General features: G+C 38.1%; 6 protein-coding genes across 9 annotated transcripts; 2 read left to right on the plus strand and 4 right to left on the minus strand.

Annotated features, from left to right (window-relative positions):
• Positions 1 to 1,158: 1,158 nt before the first annotated feature.
• LOC111804129 (uncharacterized) lies at positions 1,159 to 1,971 on the minus strand. The gene is made up of 2 exons (XM_023688829.2): positions 1,492 to 1,971; positions 1,159 to 1,375 (listed from the first exon to the last, which is right to left on the minus strand). Exons 1-2 carry the CDS (start codon positions 1,877 to 1,879, stop codon positions 1,299 to 1,301), a joined length of 465 nt encoding a protein of 154 aa, XP_023544597.1. The 5' UTR covers positions 1,880 to 1,971; the 3' UTR covers positions 1,159 to 1,298.
• Positions 1,972 to 3,334: 1,363 nt separating this feature from the next.
• Positions 3,335 to 4,966, plus strand: LOC111804154 (uncharacterized). Its single transcript, XM_087127475.1, has one exon. The coding sequence runs from the start codon at positions 3,615 to 3,617 to the stop codon at positions 4,785 to 4,787; it is 1,173 nt and encodes a 390-aa protein (XP_086983601.1). The 5' UTR covers positions 3,335 to 3,614; the 3' UTR covers positions 4,788 to 4,966.
• Positions 4,967 to 7,270: 2,304 nt separating this feature from the next.
• Positions 7,271 to 9,616, minus strand: LOC147790458 (triacylglycerol lipase OBL1-like). Its single transcript, XM_087127596.1, has 7 exons — positions 9,270 to 9,616; positions 8,975 to 9,168; positions 8,766 to 8,799; positions 8,276 to 8,662; positions 8,130 to 8,194; positions 7,836 to 7,930; positions 7,271 to 7,715 (listed from the first exon to the last, which is right to left on the minus strand). The coding sequence occupies exons 1-7, from the start codon at positions 9,586 to 9,588 to the stop codon at positions 7,271 to 7,273; spliced, it is 1,539 nt and encodes a 512-aa protein (XP_086983722.1). The 5' UTR covers positions 9,589 to 9,616.
• A 3,651-nt stretch (positions 9,617 to 13,267) lies between these two features.
• LOC147790459 (triacylglycerol lipase OBL1-like) lies at positions 13,268 to 15,371 on the minus strand. The gene is made up of 5 exons (XM_023688204.2): positions 15,002 to 15,371; positions 14,709 to 14,902; positions 14,496 to 14,529; positions 13,779 to 14,392; positions 13,268 to 13,686 (listed from the first exon to the last, which is right to left on the minus strand). The coding sequence occupies exons 1-5, from the start codon at positions 15,318 to 15,320 to the stop codon at positions 13,432 to 13,434; spliced, it is 1,416 nt and encodes a 471-aa protein (XP_023543972.2). The 5' UTR covers positions 15,321 to 15,371; the 3' UTR covers positions 13,268 to 13,431.
• Positions 15,372 to 16,271: 900 nt separating this feature from the next.
• LOC111803685 (triacylglycerol lipase OBL1) lies at positions 16,272 to 18,481 on the minus strand. Its single transcript, XM_087127844.1, has 5 exons — positions 17,996 to 18,481; positions 17,524 to 17,717; positions 17,391 to 17,424; positions 16,711 to 17,323; positions 16,272 to 16,632 (listed from the first exon to the last, which is right to left on the minus strand). Exons 1-5 carry the CDS (start codon positions 18,312 to 18,314, stop codon positions 16,362 to 16,364), a joined length of 1,431 nt encoding a protein of 476 aa, XP_086983970.1. The 5' UTR covers positions 18,315 to 18,481; the 3' UTR covers positions 16,272 to 16,361.
• A 1,038-nt stretch (positions 18,482 to 19,519) lies between these two features.
• On the plus strand, positions 19,520 to 24,139 carry LOC111804515 (uncharacterized). 4 transcript variants are annotated; one of them, XM_087127840.1, is made up of 6 exons: positions 19,549 to 19,849; positions 20,462 to 21,797; positions 22,010 to 22,279; positions 22,960 to 23,115; positions 23,297 to 23,458; positions 23,566 to 24,139. In XM_087127840.1, the coding sequence occupies exons 2-5, from the start codon at positions 20,469 to 20,471 to the stop codon at positions 23,414 to 23,416; spliced, it is 1,875 nt and encodes a 624-aa protein (XP_086983966.1). In that variant the 5' UTR covers positions 19,549 to 19,849; positions 20,462 to 20,468; the 3' UTR covers positions 23,417 to 23,458; positions 23,566 to 24,139. The 4 variants fall into 4 exon arrangements, with proteins under 4 accessions (XP_086983967.1, XP_086983968.1, XP_086983966.1 ...); XM_087127839.1 differs by having other exon boundaries at positions 19,551 to 19,849; positions 23,297 to 24,139; XM_087127841.1 differs by lacking the exons at positions 22,960 to 23,115; positions 23,297 to 23,458; positions 23,566 to 24,139 and adding an exon at positions 22,804 to 22,943 and having other exon boundaries at positions 19,520 to 19,849.
• The last annotated feature ends 2 nt before the right edge of the window (positions 24,140 to 24,141 follow it).

Here is a 24,141-nt window from a genome sequence, read left to right on the forward strand (position 1 = left end):
GACATGAAAATTGTATGCTTTGACCAAAAAGGAAATTGGTACATTAATCAAATTAAATGGAACTTCGCTTTATTGAGCGTGTGCGTGATTGTAGGCATGATTGACTGTAACATTAATTTAGGTAATTCAAGGGGTGATTCTCTTTGTAGAGAATAAGAAGTAGGAACAATTTAAAGCTAGGGTGAGAACATCAATTTAGTTAGACCTGAGTGCAATAGAATCATGAAACATAATTAGAGGGTGATTTTCTTAGTGTTCCTGATAAGTCCAGAATGAGGGAGTCAAAACTAAAAAAAACATGGAGACGTGAATCCATGTCAAGACCGTCAAACCACTTTAGAGACCTAGAAGACCATGACAATTTTGGAAGAAACAAAGTAGCCTCCTAGGCCGATAGTCAGTCTAGTACAGTACCAGAGCAGTCGGGCATTGTAGGTGTGAGGCACCGACTTGATGGTTTGCTAGATTACCAGCGGCCTAATTTTATGATAGTTTTCCAATGGTTTTCTTCATCCTACATTGAATGGTCGGTTAGTCTTTGGATACCTCTATATACGGAGTGTGACACCATATTTACAAATTATTTAAGAACAATTTGCAAATATGATATCAGCTTTGATCGCCAACCTAAAAATACCCATTAAAATATGTGTAAGAATGTAGAATTAATGTAATAGATAGTTATTCTGCATGGTGGGTATTATATATTGTCGGTAGCCCCAGAATTGGTCCAATTGGACTTTCCATCCATCAAAGCCCCATTAGTGGTCTGGAAACCACTGCCCAAGATGCTCTATAAACAGAGAAAATATTGGGGTAAGGTACACAAACGAGTTTGGATACAAGGGTAAAGATCCTTTTCATTGAACAAATAGCCAAAAGAAGATTTTTACCCACATCAATTTATCATAACAAGACTTTTCCAAATCGATAATTTGGTGCTCTGACTTCACCCAATCCAACAATTCTTCCCCTGCTTCATAAGCTTCGTTTAGCTAGCTTAACTAGGAAGCTTTTCCTAAGAATATCTACATGATTTCAAAAGGAAGAAAGAGCCAGCTGCCTCCACATTCTGTCAATTTCTTGTGTTCGCTGAATATAATATGTTAATATATATCTTTGGAGTCGACTTGAGATCGGAATTTGAGAAACAGAGAATTCAAGAAAAAAAGGAACTTGGATAATTGAGGATTAAATGTGTATGTGTTGATTAGAATCTGTATTCAAGCCAGAACGGAAGTTTGGGAAGAAAAATAATAAACATGATACAAATTTTGTGATGAATTGATCGGCAATAATCAATACTGCCGTACTGAACAAGCAACCACCTGCGCCCATTGCTTCAGCCTTGCTTTCACCGTCTGCGGATTCTCCCCTGAAAACCCAGTTCGAAATTTCCCGACACCCAAACAGACAAAAGTAAAATCAAGACCGTTGGATTCTTACAATTTTCACTATTCAATTTCAAGGGTTGTAAAGAGGGTAACATACCGAGGCTGATTATGGCGGCGGGGCTACTCTGAGCAGAGGGAGAAAGAGAGTCCGAAACAGGGGAAGAGCAGAGAGACGCCGACGAGTTCGAGAGAGTGCGATAGTAGTGCTTGTTGACGGCGTGGTAAAAGCCCAACGCCGGGAAAGTTTCACAGAGTCGAGGGTCCACCTCAGGAGAGTTGAATCCGAACCCCAACTCAACGCAGGCTTTGAGTTCTTCGAAGTCATCGTCGGTCACGCTCTTGCTCCGCCGAATCTTGCTTTGGGTTTTGCGGCGGAGCCAGGCCTCCTCACGGTCCGCATCCGGCGACCAAGACAAGTGCTTGTAGAGTGGGAAAGGCCGTGCCAAGGCCGGAGGCGGTGAGCGGAGATCGTCAATATCCGACATGTTTGCACTGCCGGGGGTCCGGAGACCTCGCCGGAGAGAGCAATTGAATGAGGATTTCTTAATGGAGTGGACTAAAAGGGGAATATAGGGAGCGTCGGGTTGGGGTTGGTGGTAGGCCAGGGATAAAGACTTCAACTTTGGTTGGACCTCGTCATGCTGACCTGTCGCCGTTCTGCCTTTTTTTTTTTCAAGTTTATTTCATCATTTTTCATTCCTTTTACTTCCTTTTACTGTAAAAGACAATATCTAGTAGTGATAGACTTGTTCTGAAACAAGAGGTGGAGACAATATCTAGTAGTGATAGACTTATTCTGAAACAAGAGGTGGAGACGTGCTGATAAGTGGTGTGCTGATGTTGATGATGATAGTACGCTTAAACAGCATGTTTTTGAAAGGCTAACCAAAACCATTTGGGGTGCTTGAATTGGTACCTTTGCTGTCATTTCCCCTTTGAAGTCTTGAAACTCTCTTCTGCATGGAATGTTCCTTCCATCCCCACTTCCACTCAGTTTTGGAGTAATTTTCTTAACATTTTCAACACACACACACACATTCCCATCTCACTTTCACAATCACGCCTGTTCCTACTGAAAATCGAAGCAGCTCAATGGATTCAACCCACTCTATACACGATCACACCAACCCGAACTTTATTATTGCCCACCTACTTCAAATAGTTTTTAAATAATTATCAAACTACTCTTCATCCATGCTCATAAACATAACATAATAAAGACAATGGGTTTGTAACATACACTCTGTGTAATTATCTTGAAGAATTAAAAACTCCATTTTGCCAACAACAAGAATACTAAGGATTTGGTAACCCAACAACAACATTTTTATGGAGGTATAAATGTACCATAATAATTGATGAATTTATTATTATTATTATTATTATTATTATTATTCAAGTTGCCTACCATCATACCCCTCTTACTTATATTCTAATTCAATTCAATTAAAGTTTTAAGCAACAAAAAAGATGTTGTTTCGGTATCATTCCCTACATGATGCCAAGACATCTACCTATGAAAATTAATTGTGAAATAAGTTGCTTAGCGAAGCACAAGGGACGATATAATTTTTTAATAACAACTTGAATGTATTTTAACTCTTAAAGAAATTATTAAAAAGTTTGTGTGAAGACGAAGAATTCAAATCTTTATTTTCTATAATTGAGTTGCGATATTAAAAATGAATATAAATTTAACGAGAAAAACAATATTAAAAATTTAAAAATAATTTATTTTAGAATTTATAATTAAAGAAAATATGTTAGGTGATGCTTGTATTTATTACACATTTGGTTCATAATATATGGTAAAAGGTAAGCCCCTAAGTTTGGATCAAAAAAAGCTTTTCAAGAAATACATGTTATTGTAATGTGTGAAAATGATACAATTGGGGCTTTCTTGTAACACGACTTCACGTGACAATCACATGTTTCTTGTTGTTTTCAGTTGTGTATCACGTTCAACGGTACAACTGATTTCCTTTTGCTTCTATTTATTTTATTTTATTTTTATGAGGTAAATATAATTAAATCAGTACAGAAAAAGAAAGCAGTGTCTTAAAATCTGAGGTGGGGTCCACAGCATTAAACATTTTAACACCCACACTACACCTCTCCTCTCCGCCCTCTACCTCTATAAGTACCTCACCTTCTGTTTCTCCCCAAATTCTTCCCGTCTTCTTCTTCTTCTTCTTCTTCTATTTCTTACTGCTCCATTCAATGGTGGATGTTGACAGTAGGATAGTCGGTCTCAATCCGGCACATATTGCCGGACTCCGACGCCTCTCCGCCCGTGCTGCTGCCGTTACTCCTTCTCATCCTGCACGCGCCGGCCTTCTCTCCTTCTCTTCTCTGGCTGAGAAGGTCATCACTCATATGCGCAACACTGGCGTCCAGGTGCAACCGGGCCTCTCCGTAGCTGAGTTCGCTCGAGCCGAGGCTGAGTTTGGCTTCGTTTTCCCTCCGGATCTCCGAGCCGTACTGTCCGCTGGTTTGCCGGTGGGTCCTGGCTTCCCCGATTGGCGAGCTTCCGGCGCCAGGCAGCATCTTAGAGCCACGCTTGATTTTCCAATTGCGGCCATCAGTTTCCAAATCGCGAAGAATACGTTCTGGTCCAAGTCATGGGGTCCGAGGCCCTTAGACCCGGAAAAGGCACTACGGGTTGCGAGAAATGCTCTGAAGAGAGCGCCTCTTTTGATTCCCCTCTTCAGTCATTGCTACATTCCCTGCAACCCATCTCTGGCAGGGAACCCAATCTTCTCCGTCGATGAGAATCGGATCTCCTTTTGCGGTCTGGATCTATCCGATTTCTTCGAGCGGGAATTCCTTATTCGGAGCTCCGAATCTGATACCCACTTTCTCAAAAAGCAAAGGTCCATCAGCGAAAAATCGGCCGGCTCCTCTAACTTCTCGCGACGAAGCCTGGACACCGGAGCAAGAACGCCGAGGTGGGTGGAGTTCTGGAGCGACGCCGCCGTTGATCGGCGGCGGAGAAACTCGTTGTCGTCGGCGTGTTCATCGCCGGATAGGGTATTCGAGATGCCGAGATCGGGAATTCCGAAATGGGTAAAGGACTACATTGAAGAAATAGGATCGAGACTGAGAGAAGGTGGATGGAGCGAAACGGACATTTCAGAGATGGTACAAGTGTCAGCCTCCGGATTCTTCGAAGGAGCGATGGTCATAGTGGACAACCAGGCGGTTCTAGACGCTCTGCTTGTAAAAACGGATCGGTTTTCGGAGCTTCTCCGAAAAGCGGGATGGAGCTCCGAAGAAGTGTCGTACGCTCTGGGGTTCGATCATCGACCCGAAAAGGAACGAAAACCGGCAAAGAAGCTGTCTCCAGAGCTGGTGGAAAGAATCGGGAAACTGGCGGAGTCGGTTAGTGGGTGATAGTAGTAAGGGCATCCCAATCCCCCATCTGCCAAGATTCCTCATTTTGCCTGTTTTTAAAATTTCAAGGTCTTGGGTTTTAAATTTGTTTCACACCCACAGTCATTACTATTTTATATTTATTTATATATATATGTATAAACCATAGTACACTAATGGAAAAAGGATCCGTTCATGTATGATGTATGTATGTATGTATATGAATAATACGCATAAATGAGAAATTAAGAAATATTAAATTATTTTGTCAATTTTGAAATCCAGGTTACATGTTTTTTTTTTTTTTTTTTTTCTTTTTAAGAATTGGGTCTCACTCCAATCCAATTGGAATCACAGAAATAGAAGCAAGAAAGGGGGTTTCTGGGAGAGGCGGGAGCGTGGGACACCCAAACGACCATGACATTCCATGCAACCAAAGGGGGCTGTCGTTTAGCGTCTAGAAATTAAAAGTAAAAATCTTATATTTTGGATTATATGTCCTCATGTTTTTTCTTTTCTGGGTGAAATTTTCCCGAGAAAATTAGTTCAAACAGTTGAAAGCGTCGGAAGGGGAGGTGCCATACGAGAAAAATTAGTGGCTGAAAATGTTAAAACTACAATTATTTTAAAATGGTCCAAAATTAATAATTCCTTAGAATTGGAGCATTCAAGTTGAATTATTGAATTATATTCTGCAAATTATTGAATAACAATAATTAAACATGACAAAATATAATGGGTTTTTCAAAATTAGGAAAAAAAAAAAAGTTTAATTCTCTTACCCACATTGTATATGATTAAACCAAACAACATTCAAATTACTTTCTTTTTCTCTTTTAGAATATATCATTATTTAATATTTTACGCACGTGGGTTGTAATAAATAAAGTGGGATGTTTTTACAAGTAGATAAGGTTGGAAGGCATTGGAAAAGCGAATTGAAATAGTTGGGGATATCATTATTTTGCCACCTCCACCGCCGCTGTCCTGTTTGTATTAAATGCAGTGGAGGAAGACGCATAGAAAAAATGATGGTATGGGCCAAATGGGCCTCTGATACTGGGCTAACGTACTCTTCTGACCCAGATCAAGCTTGTCTTGTTAGGTCGGATCCAAGTAACATGGCCTGGTCACGGTGTTGACATTCATTTAGCTTCAAATCCTTCGTATCACACTGGAAGGAAGGTACAGGAAGCGACAACAAACTTTATAAAAAAAACAGAAAAGATTAGATATGAAGTCCCTGGTCTTGTATTTAATCCATTTACTTTAATGCAAAATCATAGAGATGATAGGATGATTGAACAAAAAAAGTTAAAAGTAACTAAAAACTGAAAGTTGGAGAGAGTGTGTGCGCTTATAAAAAATGAAACAATAATTGAAGTCATATGATTTTTGTCTGTTATAGAGAACAGGGAATAGACATTGCACATGTCCCAAGGCCAAAGGGTTGCACCCCTATCTATCTTTCCTATCACCTTCTTACACTTACATGCACCTCCTCTCTCAACACACACTACTTTATTTATTTCCTTTCAAAAACCTACCAACTTGCATTCATTTTTATATGCGTGTGTTAAAACTTTGAAACTGATGACGATATATAACATAATGGGCTTGAGTTTTTACAAATGGTGTTAGAATTAAACATAGGGTAGTATGCCAATGAAGACACTCGGTGAATTGTTAGAGGTGGGTGTATATGCTTAGAAGTTTATTTTAATTTTTTGTGCATAAGGGAGCTTTTTGTTGACTCATATTGTCCAAGTACTCCACCATATTTAACTACTAAAAAAACATTGTTGTAGCTAAAATACACAACATTGATGGAGATTGATGATAATATATGTTGAGGTCATGTCAACTCTCTGCCTCTTTTACTTTGTCTTTATTTGCACATGGAAATGCATCCATTTTAAATTTTTTTATTTTAGCGATAAGAACACTTATTTATCTTATATTATTAATGGGTGACATGCATACTTAACAACCAATTCTCCTCTACTAATAGCTTCTTCATATGCTAATGTTTAATAACTATGGTAAAGTGCCAAAACTAATAAGAAACAAGTCAAACACAAAATTATTTGTGAATTATAGGCAGTATTTAATCACACTTAGAACTAAATTAAAAATGTGTACTTTGTAAGATTCCTTAAAAAAAAACAAAAGAAAAATTAGAAGAAATGGCATGTGAGGGGCAGGCAAGGAAAGAAGCCCATATTTGAACCCTGTTTTTAGTGTTTCAATAATATATTTGCACCGAAAGCATTGGCGGAGGCAGAGAACAAAAAACAAATCTTTCTCTCCATCAATTCAATCTTTTCCACTTTTTTTAGATTTTACCCCCACACAAAAGAAAAAAGAAATGAACTTTATCTTCTTAAAACTGTAAACTAACACAAAATTGCTATAAAACAAATTGTTGATTGAAACTAAACGTTGGAAATGTACCCATCTCTTCAACTTACCCAAAGCTTTAACACCATTCATCCATCAATCCCTCAGGCATAGATGTACGACAAAGCAAGAAAAAGTTTAACTCCGAATTGGTTGAAGTGCTTTGCAGGATTCCCATCATTCTGGATGCCAAGTTCCTCCACTTTCAGGCAAACTAGTTTCTCATAAATCTGATGTGATTCCGAATGTGGCCGTGTCCTTCCTTCCTTCCTTCTTGCTAATTCACTCCAATTTATAGCAACCCAAGGGAAGCTAGATCGCTGCGCTGCAACCTCCTGGCCTGGCCTCCCGTCAAAACGAAGTTTCCAGATAACCCCCAGAACGCAGGTATATTCCACAAAAAGTGGACGGAAGAATAGTGTTGAAAGCGGAATTCTATCGATAGAGACGCAGAGACCCTTGTTACTCTTTACTGTTACTGTGTTGTACTGTTCACAATGAAGGAAAGAATTTGCAGTTCTTCCTACAATTTCAGTGCGTTTCCAAGTCCTGGTGTTCCAAATTACTGGGAAATCAATGTAATGAACCAAAGGGGTTGTAGCTCCGAGCGAATACCTCATCCTAATAGCAACACCCGGCGGAGGAATGCCTCTGTCGCTGCCTTCTCACCCTTTTACGGTAGGACGCCGCCCTCCAAATGGGAGGATGCTGAGCGATGGATTAGTAGCCCGGGAAGCGGCTTCGGCAGGGGTTTGCAGTCTCACCTACAGAGAAGACCAAAGGGATCGTCAGAAGTTTGTATTACGACACCCCCCGAGAACAGGGGTTTTGCCACCTCCAAACTGGGCTCTGCTCTTTCCACTGGCGTGTTGGTGGCTGATGGGATTTCTATCTGCTATGGCGGTAGCATTGAAAGGGGACAATCTTATCCAGAGTGTACCATCCAACCATTAATTTCCGCACCCAGATGGTCAAATATACTGAACAACTCGCCACTGCCAAGCTTTCAAGGTATCTCTTTCTTCTCCCTGTATTATCATACAGTTGTTTTGAGTTGGAGATTGGTGGTTCTTAACATGTTCTTTGTGGCTCTGTTATCATAACCTAACCCCAGATGAAAAACATGATGGTTCCGAGGAGACAATGGATTCGGGCGCCGCCCAGGCTGTGCCCAGTTACCACGAACTTGGCGTTCTCATTTTCTTTGAGAAGTTTAGTCAGCTTTTTTCTGAGGGTGTAATAAGCCAAAGGCTGGTTTTTATCTTTTCCGTTTACTTCCTTGGGCCATCCAACGGATTTTTGTAAGCCCAGTGCTTTCATAAACCCGGCATGGACTTTTCCAAACCCTTCCAGCTCGTACCAAGACAATTCCACGTCGGTCATCCAGTCGTAAGCACTGAAGGGCGATGTGCCTCTAAATGCCACCACGATGGTGTCACAAACAGAATTCTTATCCCGCAACATGAATGCTTGTGTTGCGCTTTTCTTTATATATTCTAGTAAATACAAATTCAAAACACATCATTTATTATTTATTTATTTATGCACATACAATAATACATGCACGAGTAGCAAACTGGAAAATCAATATGGTGTTACCATTCCAAAAGTTGAAAAATCCCAAAAATTCCATCTGCATGATAAGAACAAACGGTCAGATGGTGTAACAAACGACAGACTTCCACAATTATATAATATTGCCCACTTTCAACCTAAGATCGGGTGACTTTACTTTTTATTTTAAGAAAAATGTCTTGTATTCTTTATTTATAAACTCATGTTCAATCTCTTAATTATGATTTATGTACCTTCCAAACATCCTTGACGATCTTTGTAACGCGAGCTTCATTCTCGTAGACCAGTTTAGAAGCCATCATGCAGAGAGCAGCGTTGTAGTTGACATCCCCAGGCTTTATACTTTGGTCTAACGTTATTCTTTCATCCAAATAACCGATTACTGTCTGGTAATCCGCCGATGAGCTGTCTGGTAGTTTCAACTTCACTGCACAAGACAACATATATATATTTGAATATTATTTCGTTTTCCTTAAGGTTATTAAAACAGAATATTAATTAAGTAAATGGGAGGGAAGTGGGGGTGACATCGGAAGATATTGAGGAGGCCAAAAACGCCGCCGTTGGCCGACAAAAAGTTGAGGCTGAACTCAACGACGAAGCCAAGGAAGGCTAGTGGGGCGGCAAACAATTGGAGGAGCTTGAGGACGATGATGGTGATGATGATGAGAATTCTGTGGGCGAAATTGAACTCGGCGGGGTGGCTGGATTCTACAAATTTTCTTTCATGGAGCTTGGGGGAGAACAAGAATTTTAACAAGTCGAAGACGTTAAGGTCTTCGGGCTTGAAAAGCATGAAGCTTTTGGAGAAGGCCTTGTTGCAGATATCATCAATAACAGCTGCCATGGCGGGAAATCAAGATGTAGCGAGGATGTCTTGACCAGGGGACTTGATGTTGTCGAGGTCATATAAATAGTAGTGGCGACCTGTTATGTGTTAAAAGAATATTTGACTGTGAATTATAGTTTACCATATATATTACATTTTATTTTTTATTATAGGTAAATATCTATATGTCACATTTGATTTTTTTTTCATCCCTTATTTTAGGTGTGTGGCTCCCTCTCTTCCCATTGAAATTTTATCGGCTACATCTACTGTTTCATTGCCAACTTCTACTCCTAGCAATGGTGGTGCTGTGAAAATAACTACTGTTTCATTGCCAACTTCTACTCCTAGCAATGGTGGTGCTGTGAAAATAATTAATGTCTCTGGATCTATCATTGTCGCTCTTCACCCACTCTTAAGGGTCTTTTTATTCGTCAGTTAAAATATGCTTCAGATATTCTTACTCGTGCTCATTTGCTTGATAGCAAACTAGTCTATGCGCAGACCACACTCTTCACCCCTCTCTTTCTTTCTTTGTCTAAAATAGACCATAGAGTCCACATTCCGAGTTTCTACTCTCTTCTTCCTCTCTCTCTATTTTCTCGAAATAGAGTCATCGCCCTAAGCCTCTACCTTACGTCTCTATACCCCACAACTCATAGTTGTTTCTCAACCCCTCATTGCTGATAGTTCTCATTTCTCTAATCCTACTCTTTATCGATCTCTTTTGTTCATTGACTTTCCGTTTGACCCATCAATTTCTATTTTTCTAATTTCTTCTTGCTTCTTTCTCGGCAATTTTTATATATTTTGATGAAATTCTTATGCGGACATCTTCCCCAAAACAGGTTGCTCACATGTTCACAAAAAGTGTTTCTCGATCTCTCTTTGAATTTTTCAGATCAAAGCTTCACGTTCGCTCAAATTCGACGCTCAGCTTGTAGGGGTGTTAAAGGTATTTAGTTCTGAATTATAACTTACCATATATATCATATTTGATATTTTATTATACGCAAATATCTATATATTTGCCTTCCATTACCGTTTAAGGTATCATATTTGTCATTCTATTATAAACAAATATTTTGTATTCATTTATGGTTCTTTCTTATTCTTATACTTTATTTGATTCTCCAAATGATTATAAATAGAGAACTTTAGTTAAATCTGTATTAAACGAGAGTTTAGACTTACCGTCTCTTGTGTTTTTAGAATAACACAACAGCTTAAATTATTGACTTAATAATTTAAACAAAATAAATATTTTAATAACCAATATTAAAAACGAAGGTGATTATATTAATCATATTTTCAAAATTAATTTAAAATTGTAAATTGAATTTATTACGTCATCGGTTGTATTTATTGCGTAGATTTATTCATGCACTAAATAGACTCGTAGCATTTATTTGTGAAATTATTTTGTTGAATACATCTTTGCATTAAAATGAACGGTTGTGATCCACCCTCAACGGTTTTTTGAATTATAAGTAAATTTCAATTTGAAAAATATATTATAAAACAGACTTTCGTTTTTAAAAATTCCACATTTTCTGTTGCTCTAATTTTTTTTTTTCTCTAACATATTTGTCTCCAAAAAAGAAAAGAAAAAAAAAAACAATAAAATCTCTTTCTACTTTTTTTTTTCTTAATATTTTCATATTACTTAATACTCGGTTTGGTTTAATATTTTATGACAAATTTTAAAATCTTATATAGTTTTAAAGCATTAAAAATAATTTCACTCGTATAAAATAATTAAATGTAATTATTTAAAAATTGAATACTCCTACTAAATTATGTAATTGAAAATTTGATATAAGTTTATTGATTTTGAGTAATTAACTACAATTATTTACGAAATAAATACTCCTCATAAAATTATTAACTACAATTATATTAAACTTGAGGGTGCATAATCAATTTTGCTTGTGGCTAATTAATTCCCTAATTTTGAACGTGGGTTGTGTAACGCTCTAATCTTTTTAAAAATAATTTTGTAAAAATTAAAATAAAATTGATAGAATTGAAGTGGTTGGAAATCTTAGATTTAATAGGATTATATTTAGGTAATTATGTTTTTTAAATTTTGGACCAGAAATTTTGTATTTAAATTTTAAATTTATTAGTTTTAGAACTTAATTCTCCCTGTTCAGAAAATCCTATTGAAAATCTAAATTTAAGATTCTATTAAAGTTTTTATCACTAAATTTTGTATTTTTTTATTACTCGTGGTAGTGGGAGCGAATTAATAAAGGCATAAATCTTTTTAGAATTAACGAAGGTCCACCCTTTTAATTACTTAAAGCACATGCTATATCTCTATCCTCTTTATTTAATTCTAAAGGGTTTTATTGTGGGTGAATTTTATTAAAGATTGGATTTAATAGTTGTAACTTGGGTTGGAAAGAGAATCAATAAGTGCAAACGTCTTTGGAAACCCATCGTACCGTAAATACAATTCACATTTTGTCACATATACATATCATACCATAATCATATCGATTCATAAACAATCTACATATATCAATGCATATGACAAGTGCAAAACAACGGGTCACATCATCAAATATAACATATCGATAGTAAGGTCACTTACTTAGTTGGTTTTAGTCGGCGTTCTCCCTAAGCTTGAATATGCTTAGATTATTTTTCCTCGAAGTTACTCCTCGTACTATCAAAAGTTGTTTCCTATTTGAAACGTTAATCTTATTTATGTTAATAACTCACATTTATATCCTAAATTAACTTGAATTTGGAGATAGGGTGCTCTCGAGCCGAGGAGCCAAGCTGCATTCAGAGACGAGTCGAGCCGATGACGCCGCGTAAGCCAAAGGAGTCACGCATCTGTATGAGCGACACGTGTCACTGGGGGGAGCGGGGGAGCCTTGTGTTCGGGCAGCGTTCTGGGTCGAAGTTGCGGCGCGGTCTTGGGCCGTTTGTTATGCGTTTCCGGGTCGAACTTCAAGTGGGTTCTGGACTTGGGCCGCAACTAATTTGGGCCTCGTGAAAATTGGGTTACTGGAGGTCGGGTTGTCACTGGGGTATCCGAACCGAATGCGACCGGATCCACAGACTTCATCTTCCGCACCCGATTCCCTCACGTTTTCCGGCCAAAATTCTCTTTCCTCTGAAACGTCGCACCGACGTTTGTTTCTGGCCGTTTTTCTTGGGTTCTGTTGAGGATGATTGGGAACGAGTCCCACGTTAATTTAGTGGAAGATCATGGGTTTATAAGTGAGTAATACTAATCTTTATTGGTACGAGGTGTTTTGGGGAGTCCAAGGTGGACAATATCAGGAAGACTGATTTAGTGTTGCTTTGAGAGGCGTGGGGATCGTGGAGCATGTGCTCGAGAGAGTTGCCAGAACTCCGGAATTCTCGCGCGTTTTTCGGCAACCAATAATTTTTTTTTTTTTTTTTAATCCTTACATCTCTAGTCATAAGTTCTTTATGTGTATATGAGATATCATAAGTCTTCAATATATCCCCTTTTCTTAATCACATAATTGTCATTGTTTAATATTCTGTCTTTTTTTTTTTTTTTTTTAATATGTTTGAAAATCTATTATTTACTATTGTCGAACTTCTTTACATTCAAAGTTATATGTTTTTAAGATTGTAGAATTATTATTCCTTAGAGATGTGCAAACAATTGAAACCACGACAAACCAACAAAATAGCAACACACAAACACTTGAACATAACATAATAATTTAAGGAACATAAAACTTATTATTCGGTTACATTTATTGGAATCATATTCATTTCATCACACTTATTATTTAACATAACACTCATTATATTTTCGTTTTATTTATGAGAAGGAACCCATTCAGTCTTCACATCCTCCTACTGCCTTTAGGAAGGAGAAACCAGGAAGCCTTTGGTTCCCAACCGAGTTGAGTTGACATAATCTTGAGGGCAATGAGCATTAACTCCAGGCGCCAACAATCCAAACACCCTCATCATTCTCAAAGGCACTCCTTCCTTGTACTCCTTTCCCTTTATTAATACAATTAGTAAGCTTCTTCCCAACTCCAGGAATGCACGAATTCGCATCATCACTGCTCCCACTATCGAGAAATAGTTCTTGAATGGCTCTTCTTCAAGAATCTGAAAGCCCCACCAAAAGCATTTTTTTTTTTTTCTCAATCTAGATTTGATTGTAAAGAATTAATTTATTAATTGATTAATGAATTAATTACCTTGGCTTTATAGAAGAAGTCGAAATAAATACAGGGTCCGAAGTGTTTGAACATAGAGGCCTTGTCATCCAGGGGTAGCCGAGGGACCATGTCAAACCCATAAACGAACCTGTGGAATCCAATATTGTATTGCGAGAATGTTTTGGCCATAAACTCTCCAAATTTGGGGTCTCCAACCCGAGGTTGTCCGTACGTGTACACTCCCTCTAATCTTTGTAGCAGAAACTTTTCGTCATGGAACGCCAAAATAAAGGGAAATAGTACGGCCAAAGCGCCGCCCAGGCTGTGCCCAGTTACCACGAACTTGGCGTTCTCATTTTCTTTGAGAAGTTTAGTCAGCCTTTTTCTGAGGGTGTAATAAGCCAAAGGCTGGTTTTTATCTTTTCGGTTTACTTCCTTGGGCCATCCAACGGATTTTTGTAAGCCCAGTGCTTTCATAAACCCGGCGTGGACTTTTCCAAACCCTTCCAGCTCGTACCAAGACAATTCCACGTCGGTCATCCAGTCGTAAGCACTGAAGGGCGATGTGCCTCTAAATGACACCACGATGGTGTCACAAACAGAATTCTTATCCCGCAACATGAATGCTTGTGTTGCGCTTTTCTTTATATATTCTAGTAAATACAAATTCAAAACACGTCATTTATTATTTATTTATTTATGCACATACAATAATCCATGCAGGAGTAGCAAAATTGAAAATCAATATGTTGTTACCATTCCAAAAGTTGAAAAATCCCAAGAATTCCATCTGCATAATAACAAAGAAAATATTTGAGGAATTAAAGTTTGTCCACTTTCTACATAAGCTTCATGACTTTACTTTTTGTTTTCCTAAAAAATCTCATAACAATAAATATACATTCTTTACTTATAAATTCATAACCAACGTAATTAAGTTGAAATTATTAAAGACGTGGGTTTGTGTACCTTCCAAACATCCTTCACGATCTTTGTAACGCGAGCTTCATTCTCATAGACTAGTTTAGAAGCCATCATGCAGAGAGCAGCGTTGTAGTTGGCATCCCCAGGCTTTATACTTTGGTCCAACGTTATTCTTTCATCCATATAACCAACTATTGACTGGTAATCCGCCGATGAGCTGTCCGGTAGTTTCAACTTCACTGCACAAGACAACATATATATTTGAATATTATTTCGTTTTCCTTAAGGTTATTAAAACAGAATATTAATTAAGTAAATGGGAGGGAAGTGGGGGTGACATCGGAAGATATTGAGGAGGCCAAAAACGCCGCCGTTGGCCGACAAAAAGTTGAGGCTGAACTCAACGACGAAGCCAAGGAAGGCGAGTGGGGCGGCAAACAATTGGAGGAGCTTGAGGACGATGATGGTGATGATGATGAGAATTCTGTGGGCGAAATTGAACTCGGCGGGGTGGCTGGATTCTACAAACTTTCTTTCATGGAGCTTGGGGGAGAACAAGAATTTTAACAAGTCGAAGACGTTAAGGTCTTCGGGCTTGAAAAGCATGAAGCTTTTGGAGAAGGCCTTGTTGCAGATATCATCAATAACAGCTGCCATGGCTGGAAATCAAGATGTAGCGAAGGATGCCTTGGATGAGGGGACTTGATGTTCTTAACGTTATATAAATAATACCATCTATGTCTGTACTGTGTTAATCCGTATTAAATGAGTGTTTAGCCTTACACCCTCCTGTGTTTTTAGAATGGCACAAAACCTTCAATAATTGAATTATTAATTTCATTATTTTAATAACCAATATTAATTTAAAATTGTAAATTGAATTTATCACGTCATCGGTTGTATTTATTGCGTACATTTATTCACGCACTAAATAGACTCGTACCATTTATTTGTGAAATTATTTTGTTGAATACATGTTTGAATTAAAATGGAAGGTAAATAAATTTCAATTTGAAAAATATATAATTTTATAAAACAGACTTTTGTTTTTAAAAATTCCACATTTTCTGTTGCTTTAATTTTGTTTCTCTAACATATTTGTCTCAAAAAGAAAAATAAAATAAAATCTCTTTCTGCATTTTTCTTCCTAATATTTTCATATTACTTACTACTTTGTTTGTTTTAATATTTTATGATAAATTTTAAAATCTTATATAGTTTTAAAGCATTAGAAATAATTAAATGTAATTATTTAAAAATTGAATACTCCTATTAAATTATGCAATTGAAAATTTGATATAAGTTTATTGATTCCGAATAATTGACTATAATTATTTACCAAATGAATACTCCTCTTAAAATTATTAACTACAATTATATTAAACATGACCCGGCATAATCAATTTTAATTGTGGTTAATTAATTCCTTTATTTTTTATTTTTCAATTTAAACTCTTAGAAAATAATTTTGTTAAGATTAAACTAAAATGAAGTGGTTGGAAATCTAATTAGAGTAGATTAGATTTAGATAATTATGGTTTTGAAATTTTGAATTGAGAAATTATTATTTTAAATTCCAAATTCTCCCAAGTTTATACTTAAAGCACATGGTAAAGAGTGTGACCATAGAAAGATAAGTTTAAAAACATACATTGGTACCAAGTTTGTGAGTTGTAATAATACTCACAGATGAACAAGTTACTGAATTTTGACATCATACTCGTTCAGAAAACGATCTGCGGAGCCCAAGCGAGTTGAATTAACATAATCTTGAGGACAATGAGCAGGAACTCCAGGCAATAGTAATCCAAACAGCCTCACAATTCTTAAAAGAACTCTTTCCTCGTACTCCTTTCCCCTTCTCCACCCAATTGTGAAGCTTCTTCCTATCTCAAAACATGCATGTATTCTCATCAGCACCGCTCCGACTATCGAGAAGTAGTTCTTGAATGGCTCTTCTTCCAGAATCCGCCAACCCCACCAACAAATAAAAAACGTTTCTCTTCAATTTATCTATAATAAATGTAAGCTAAGTAATTGTATTACCTGCGCAACATAGTTCCAGTCGAAATAAATACAGCGTCCGAAGTGTTTGAACATCAAGGCCTTGTCGTCCAGGGGCAGCCGAGGGACCATGTCGAACCCATAAACAAATCTGTAGTACCGAATCTTGTATTGCGACAGTGATTTCATCATGAATTCTCCGAATTCCCCGTCTCCCACCCGAGGTTGTCCGAATGTGTACACTCCTTCTAATCTTTCCAGCAGTAACTTTTCCTCGTGGAACACCAAAATAAAAGGAAACAGGATGGCCAGAGCACCGCCCAAGCTATGTCCAGTCACTACAAACCTTGTTCGCTCATTTTCTTTCAGAACTTCCCTTAGCTTCTCTCTGATGGTGTAGTAAGCTAAAGGACGTCTTTGCTGTTGTGGGTCTATTTCCTTGGGCCATCCAATGGATTTGTGTAAGCCAAGAGCTTTCATAAATCCGCCGTGGATTTTACCGATCCCCTGAATCTCGTACCAAGAGATGTCAAAGTCGGAGCTCCAGTCGTCTGCATTGAAGGGCTCTGTGCCTCTGAAGGACACGATGATGGTGTCGTGATCAGCATTTTTATCCCGCATCATGAACGCTTGTGTTGAGAATTTTTCTTGATAGTCTACCACAAAAATTAAATTCAGTTGACAGACAAGAGTGGAACAGGGATATCGTTCTTATTTTCTTACCATTCCAAAAGTTGAAAAACCCCAACAGCTCCATCTTCGAATTTTCAAAAAAGAAAAAAAAAAAATAAAAAAAAAAAAATCAGGCAATGGTAGACAAAACAAGAAATCATGCATTCAATACGAAATTTTGCACCTTCCAGACATGATTGACAGTTTGTGTAACGTAAGCTTCATTCTCGTAGACCAGCTTAGAAGCCATCATGCAGAGAGCTCCAAAGTAGTTGACATCACCTGCCTTTATTTTTTCGTCCAATCTTACTCTGCTATCCAAGTGACCAATGATTGACAAGTACTCCGCCGATGAGCTGTCCGGTATTATCAACTTGACTGCATCCAAATTAAAAGTTATGGACAATATTAAAATATGGCATCCATGATTGGGGAAGAGAAACAGATGTTTGTGAACAGAGTCAACTCGACTCTAGGGGGACATTGACACGTCATATTAGGTAGAATGGCTGTGAACGTGATTTTAAAACTCCGACAAATGGGTATGAGCTCACGTGATGTTCTAATAAGCAATATTCAAATTAATTTGGTATTGTAAATTTGTGCAAGGTTTGGGTATGTCCGTGAAGGAAAAAGAAGATCTTGAAGGGACTTACATCGTAAGATGTTGAGGAGAATGCCGGAAAAGCCACCGTTTGCGGAGATAAAGTTGAGCCAGGACTCGAGGAAGAAGCCCAGCAAGGCGAGTGGTTTGGCAAAGAATCGGAGGAGCTTCAGGACGATGATAGAGAGAAAGATGAAGAATCTGTGCCAGAAGTTGTGCTCTCTGGCGGAAGTGGAATCCACGAATTTTCTCTTCTTGAGGTTGCTGGAAAACAAAAGGCGTAACAGATCAAAGAACTTCACCTCTTCCGGCTTCAGAAGCATATAACTGTTGGAGAAGCCGCTGTTGCAGCTACAAGCACTAGCATCCATGGCTCAGGGGAACCTCTCTGCTCACGATTCTCTCAACTTGTTTAGCCAGTGATTTTGGGGATGTGGATGCCCTGCTTGCTCAATCATATATACATAAAACATTGTGTTGCTCACTCAAACTGTGGCCCACAATATAATATAGAATCATGTGCAAAATGCTTTGGATTATTAATTATTATGGCCAACCCTCCCCCCTCTACTTCTCGCGGTTAGCTACAAATTTCTACATTTATTCAAAACATTTTATACTTTATTTTCTTATTACCTATTTTAGAAACTTTTCAGACTATTCAAACTATTTTCTTTTTAAGAATCTCTCTCTTTTAAGTAAGTGTTTCTTTACAAATAAAACTTAAATTAATCACTTTTTTAATATAGATTTTAAATCAATCAACTTTTCAAATGTTTCTTTAAAAATAGATTTTTAATTAATTCACGTTTTAATTAATTTATTATCTTTTTAAAAGATTTTGGTAGGTACTCGAAATCTGGATCCTATCATTTCTTGACAGCCGAATAGTATGTCAATAATTTTTTAATACGTTGGATAATAAAGTGAAGATTTGATTAAACATACATTTAAGTAATGAAATTGAGGCACATGTTTTCATTTTTTTTTTTAATTTGACAAATAATTTGAAAAATTATGAAAAACTCGAAAATAAAATTGGGAACAAATCTGGGTAAACACGAAATCCAAGCGAAACCTACTAGGAAAGCATTGGCATTAAAATTACAAGCAAAGAAGGAAGCTTCACCCATTTATTTCCACTTGATGTTGTAAATTAATACCAGTACATAAAGCTAGGAGGCGCTCTTCTTCCATGGCGTCGAAGCGCTTCCAGGGCTCGGGAATCTTGTGATTGGCGGGCTTGCAAGATCCGGGCTTGGAGGAGGAGTCATGTGCGTGGGGGCCCAACGAAGAGTTCGAGTGGGATCCCACTGGGCTCAGCACTGGGCTCGAGTGAAACGAGTTCGTAGTCTTTTCCCCGTGATGGGCTCTGCACATACTACTCTGGCTGGCGTCAGACTGCTCACCTCGGAGTCGGTCTTCGCCAGCACCACCCGACATATAAACTAAAATTAGCTACAGCAAGTGGCTCCGCTCAATATTGGTTGAGCGATTTAATTTTGAATGATTTGAATTTCTGTAAATTACGGAGCATCCTCCCTCATTAATGGGGTTTATTTTTTTATCTAGAAAAATCATTCGGTAAATAAAGTATTTTTATCTTAAAAAACCACGGCGGTGAACACAAGATACTGTCCCTCAATTTCTTTTTCTTTTCCTTCAAAATTGGAGCCCTAATGTTTTCCAGTTTCAGTTTAGCATTCCCTCTCTCTCGATTCCCCTTCTCCCTCCATCCAGAGTGAGCGTCAGCCCTCGACCTGGCGCCGGCGACCAATCGACCAATCGACCAATTGCCACCTGTTCGCGGCCACTTACCCGCTCATTCTCCCTTTCGATCGATCGATTTTGCGGCTCGCGGGACAAGGTTCTCGCCTCCCATCCCTTATATCCTTTCTCTTCCTTGGTAAGATTTGAGTTTCTATCACATTCTCTTCCTTTTCGGTTTATTTTATTTGTGCCCTCCCAATGCTCGCCTCCCCGCCACCCCCCCCCCCCCCCCCCCCCCCCCCTTCTGGGCTTCTTGTCTCTGCCGCTCCCATCCTTTTGATTTCTTGTAAGATTGAAGTTGTTTGTTGATCCTTTTAACAACTTTTGGTGTTTGAAACTAAGTACTGCTAGCTTAGCGTTGGTCACCTTCTAGTTTTTGCTTCTTCGAATTTACAGATTGTATATAGTTGGCAGTTAGGCAACCAGACAGATAGTCCTCTTCTTGTAACCAATTTCTTTCACCGTCTGCGCGTGGTTCCCTGAGCCAGAAGAGATTGGATTTTATAGGACTGGATTACAAGTCAAGAACCATTGCCTTAGAGTGATGATGTTGTGTTGTTTTTCCTCAATAATTCATTAATTTGGAAAGTGTAGTTTGCTGGAATATACAGCGTTCCTTAATTTTTCTGGTTATATATTTATCTAATTTATACCCATGATTAACTACCTATCTGAAATCCAACATTGATTGTAGTTATCAAATTTTAGTGATTATGTATTGTTGCTGAAGTAATTTAAATAATGACAGATATTTGATGTTGGGGAACATAAGGAAGGCAGTGCGTTCACTTCATACAAGCCACAGACTTAGACATTTAGAAGTGAGGAACGGCGGGACGACTGTTACAGTAGAGCCTTTCTTTCACAATAAATTGTTCTCACATTATAGGTGTTCAGCTAGAGGACATGGCTCCTCCCCGTTGTACTGCACCATAAGAAGTTTAAGCTGGACTGCGAGTTCTAGAAATTTTTGTATCTGGACTACCAGCAATGTCGTTAAACATCATGCTCGCTTCGTTTGGAAAAGGGTTTCCAGCAAATTTTCTTCCAATTGCGGTAGTATTCCCACCTTAAATGAAGTTGCTCGGGCATTCTGCTTGGCCATGTCTCGTTCTCACCTGATTGTACCTGGTATCTTTGCTTTTACATGGGGAGAGCTAGCATGTGCCCAAAGAACATTCACAAGCATAGACCCTTATCCATCTCACAATTCTTTCTACATCCGGGCACAAGACGGACATGCCTATTTGATTTCATTACTATTTTCTACTTTAGAAGGCATTATATTATTTTTTAGAGCCCTTTATTTGGCAATCTTGTTCTCACCTTGCATATTGATGGCTCCATTCGCGGATGTCTTTGGATTTCGCTTCAGGAGACTCTGGCTCCAGGTTGTTCATCGTTCACTTGAAAAGGGTGGCCCAGCATTCATTAAATGGGGTCAGTGGGCTGCGACACGACCAGATCTCTTCCCTAGAGATTTATGCATAGAGTTATCAAAGCTTCACAGTAAAGCTCCGGAGCACAGCTTTGCCTACTCAAGGAAAACTATAGAACGGGCATTTGGTCGAAAGCTTTCTGAGATATTTGAGGATTTTGAAGAGCAACCTGTTGCATCAGGGAGTATTGCTCAAGTGCATCGGGCTTCTTTGAAATTTCGATACCCTGGTCAACAAATGAAGCCCATGGTGGTTGCTGTAAAAGTTAGACATCCTGGCGTTGGGGAATTAATTAGGAGAGATTTCCTTATAATTGATTTTATAGCAAAAGTTTCAAAGTTCATTCCTACTCTCAACTGGTTGAGATTGGATGAAAGTGTGCAACAATTTGCCGTTTTTATGATGTCTCAAGTCGACCTTGCAAGGGAAGCAGCACACTTGAGCCGCTTTATCTATAATTTTCGACGGTGGAAGGATGTTTCATTTCCTAAACCGGTGTATCCACTTGTTCATCCTGCTGTTTTAGTGGAAACTTATGAGCAAGGGGAAAGTGTTTCTCACTATGTTGATGAGCTTGAAGGATATGAAAGAGTCAAGTCAGCATTGGCACACATTGGGACACATGCTCTTCTAAAAATGCTTCTGGTAACATAACTTTATATTGTTACTGTAGCGTTGTTCACTGTTTTTCCTTTGAAATGATTTTCATTTATCTCCTTAAAAACCATTCTGTTCTATGCACTCATCGAATGTCAGAAATTTTAGTGTTTTGGATGTCTTTGCACTTGATGGTTTCTTTAGTGGTTAGAGTGTTGCACTTTTCTGAATGCCAAGGAGTTCAACCTTCTTTGTTTCAGGTGGACAACTTTATACATGCTGACATGCATCCTGGAAATATCCTTGTCAGAGTGTCTCATGAAAAGTCCCGTCGGAAGCGGCTCTTCAAGTCAAAGCCTCATGTTGTCTTCCTTGATGTAGGCATGACGGCCGAACTTTCTGGAAGTGATAGAGTAAATTTACTGGAATTTTTTAAGGCTGTAGCTCGTAGGGATGGCCGTACTGTTGCCGAACGTGCACTTAAATTAGCAAAACAACAAAATTGCCCTGATCCCGAGGCATTTATTGAGGTAAGGAATGTGCCATTGTTATTCTTTGAGGTTTTAGGATAATTGTGGTTTAGGTTGTGGAATGCGGAGTTGTTGGGATTTTGAGGGTTGTTTGGTAGCTGCTCTTGTTTCTTGTTTCCATCTTTTTTTTGCAACATCGTCTTTTGGCAATGGTTCTTTGTCTCTTTCTCATTTTAAGGAACTTTCTTTAAATAGTATTCCATTTTTTGGAACTTGAAATTTTGGTTTCTCGTTTCTTGTTATTCTAAAAGACTGTTTTATTGGTTTTTACTTATAAAATGACACGATAATTGAAAATATGGTGATATACTAATTTGGTAACACTTTGTTTGTCAAGTAGGACTTCATTTGTTGTATTCTTAACATTTTTAGTATAAGGGTTACCAAGGAATAATAAGGTAGAAGAAATAAGAAATGGTTTTCTTCGTCCTCCTTGACGCCTTAATATCAAGGACCCTCCAAACTTATTTTTGTTTTTTTTATAGAAAGAAGAAACAATTATTGATCATGTGTTTTTTTTTTAGGAAAGTAGAAAACAAGAAAGGGAAACTATACTATGCGTGGCTTTAGTTCATTGGTTGCTCCTCAGTGAATTTGAGATCGAAATTTATTTGCCTCACGAATTTCTTCAGTAGGTTTGATTCTATTTTTTGCGAGTATTTCTGATCAGCTGCTTACAGGAAGTTACCAATGCGTTTGATTTCTGGAAGACTCCCGAAGGTGATCTAGTTCATCCTGCTGAAGCCATGCAGCAATTACTGGAGAAAGTGAGGCATCACAGAGTCAACATCGATGGAAATGTGTGCACTGTGATGGTGACGACATTGGTTATGGAGGTAACTTCAGTCTGCCTTTGCTATATTGACGAGATCGCATTTAATTCTACAAGTTTCTCCCCTTCGTATTTAGGATGTATTTTTAAAGGTTGCGAGAATTATTTTATGGTCCAATGATGACTGCCCCGATTGGCAAACACTGATACTTGTGTGTGATTACTTCCATTTCTGATTTGGATAGGGCTGGCAGAGGAAACTTGATCCTGCTTATAATGTGATGGAAACACTGCAAACTCTGTTACTGAGATCTGATTGGGCTGAGTCTCTCTCCTACACAATTGAAGGATTGATGGCACCGTAGAATGATGTGTCTGATCTGCTCCAGCAAAACAATTTTGACAACGTAAAGGAGAGCCTACAAATATAAAGCTTAATATGATATATTTAAGTTCAATCTTGTATCCACATCATTCTTTCCACCAAGCTCTTACTTATAATTTTCTTTTTTAGCTCAAATGTCAGGCAGATGCGGTGGATTCTAGGTATATAAAGCAAATAATGTGGTAAACAGCCGAAGATTCTTTTGATTCTACTGTAAAGTTAGCATCTTATGCTCCTGGTAAACAGAAGCAGCTAGGGAAAACATGATCTTCTTCATAGTTGTTTTGATCTCCTACTCAATTGACATAAATAAACCATTCTCTTAACTGCAACGGAGCAGAGTGTAGATCTGTTTCACTAGTAGTACACCAAAGGTGGGTTCGATTTTGTGGATGTACGTGGCAATACATGGGAGAACGGCCGTCTTTGGTCGTTTACAGGGGAGGTTTGTCGTGTAAATATTTAGATATTTTAGACCCATGAGACCTTGACCACCTCGTGTCTAGATTTCCATACAATACTTGTGACAACAAAGAAACATGTTTGTTCGTATAGTCAACGTGTGGTTGTTTTCCCATATTTCAGCAAACTCTTGTGTTGATGTATAATTGGGTGATTGAAGCCCCTATTATTGTATTGAATATAATGAATAGGCTCATTCCCCGTGGTCTTTCCATCTAAATAAACAACAGATCTTCTAGAACG

The sequence above is a fragment of the Cucurbita pepo genome, chromosome 10 (assembly GCF_057944985.1).
Source record: "Cucurbita pepo subsp. pepo isolate OVF chromosome 10, ASM5794498v1, whole genome shotgun sequence".
Lineage (NCBI taxonomy): Eukaryota > Viridiplantae > Streptophyta > Magnoliopsida > Cucurbitales > Cucurbitaceae > Cucurbita > Cucurbita pepo.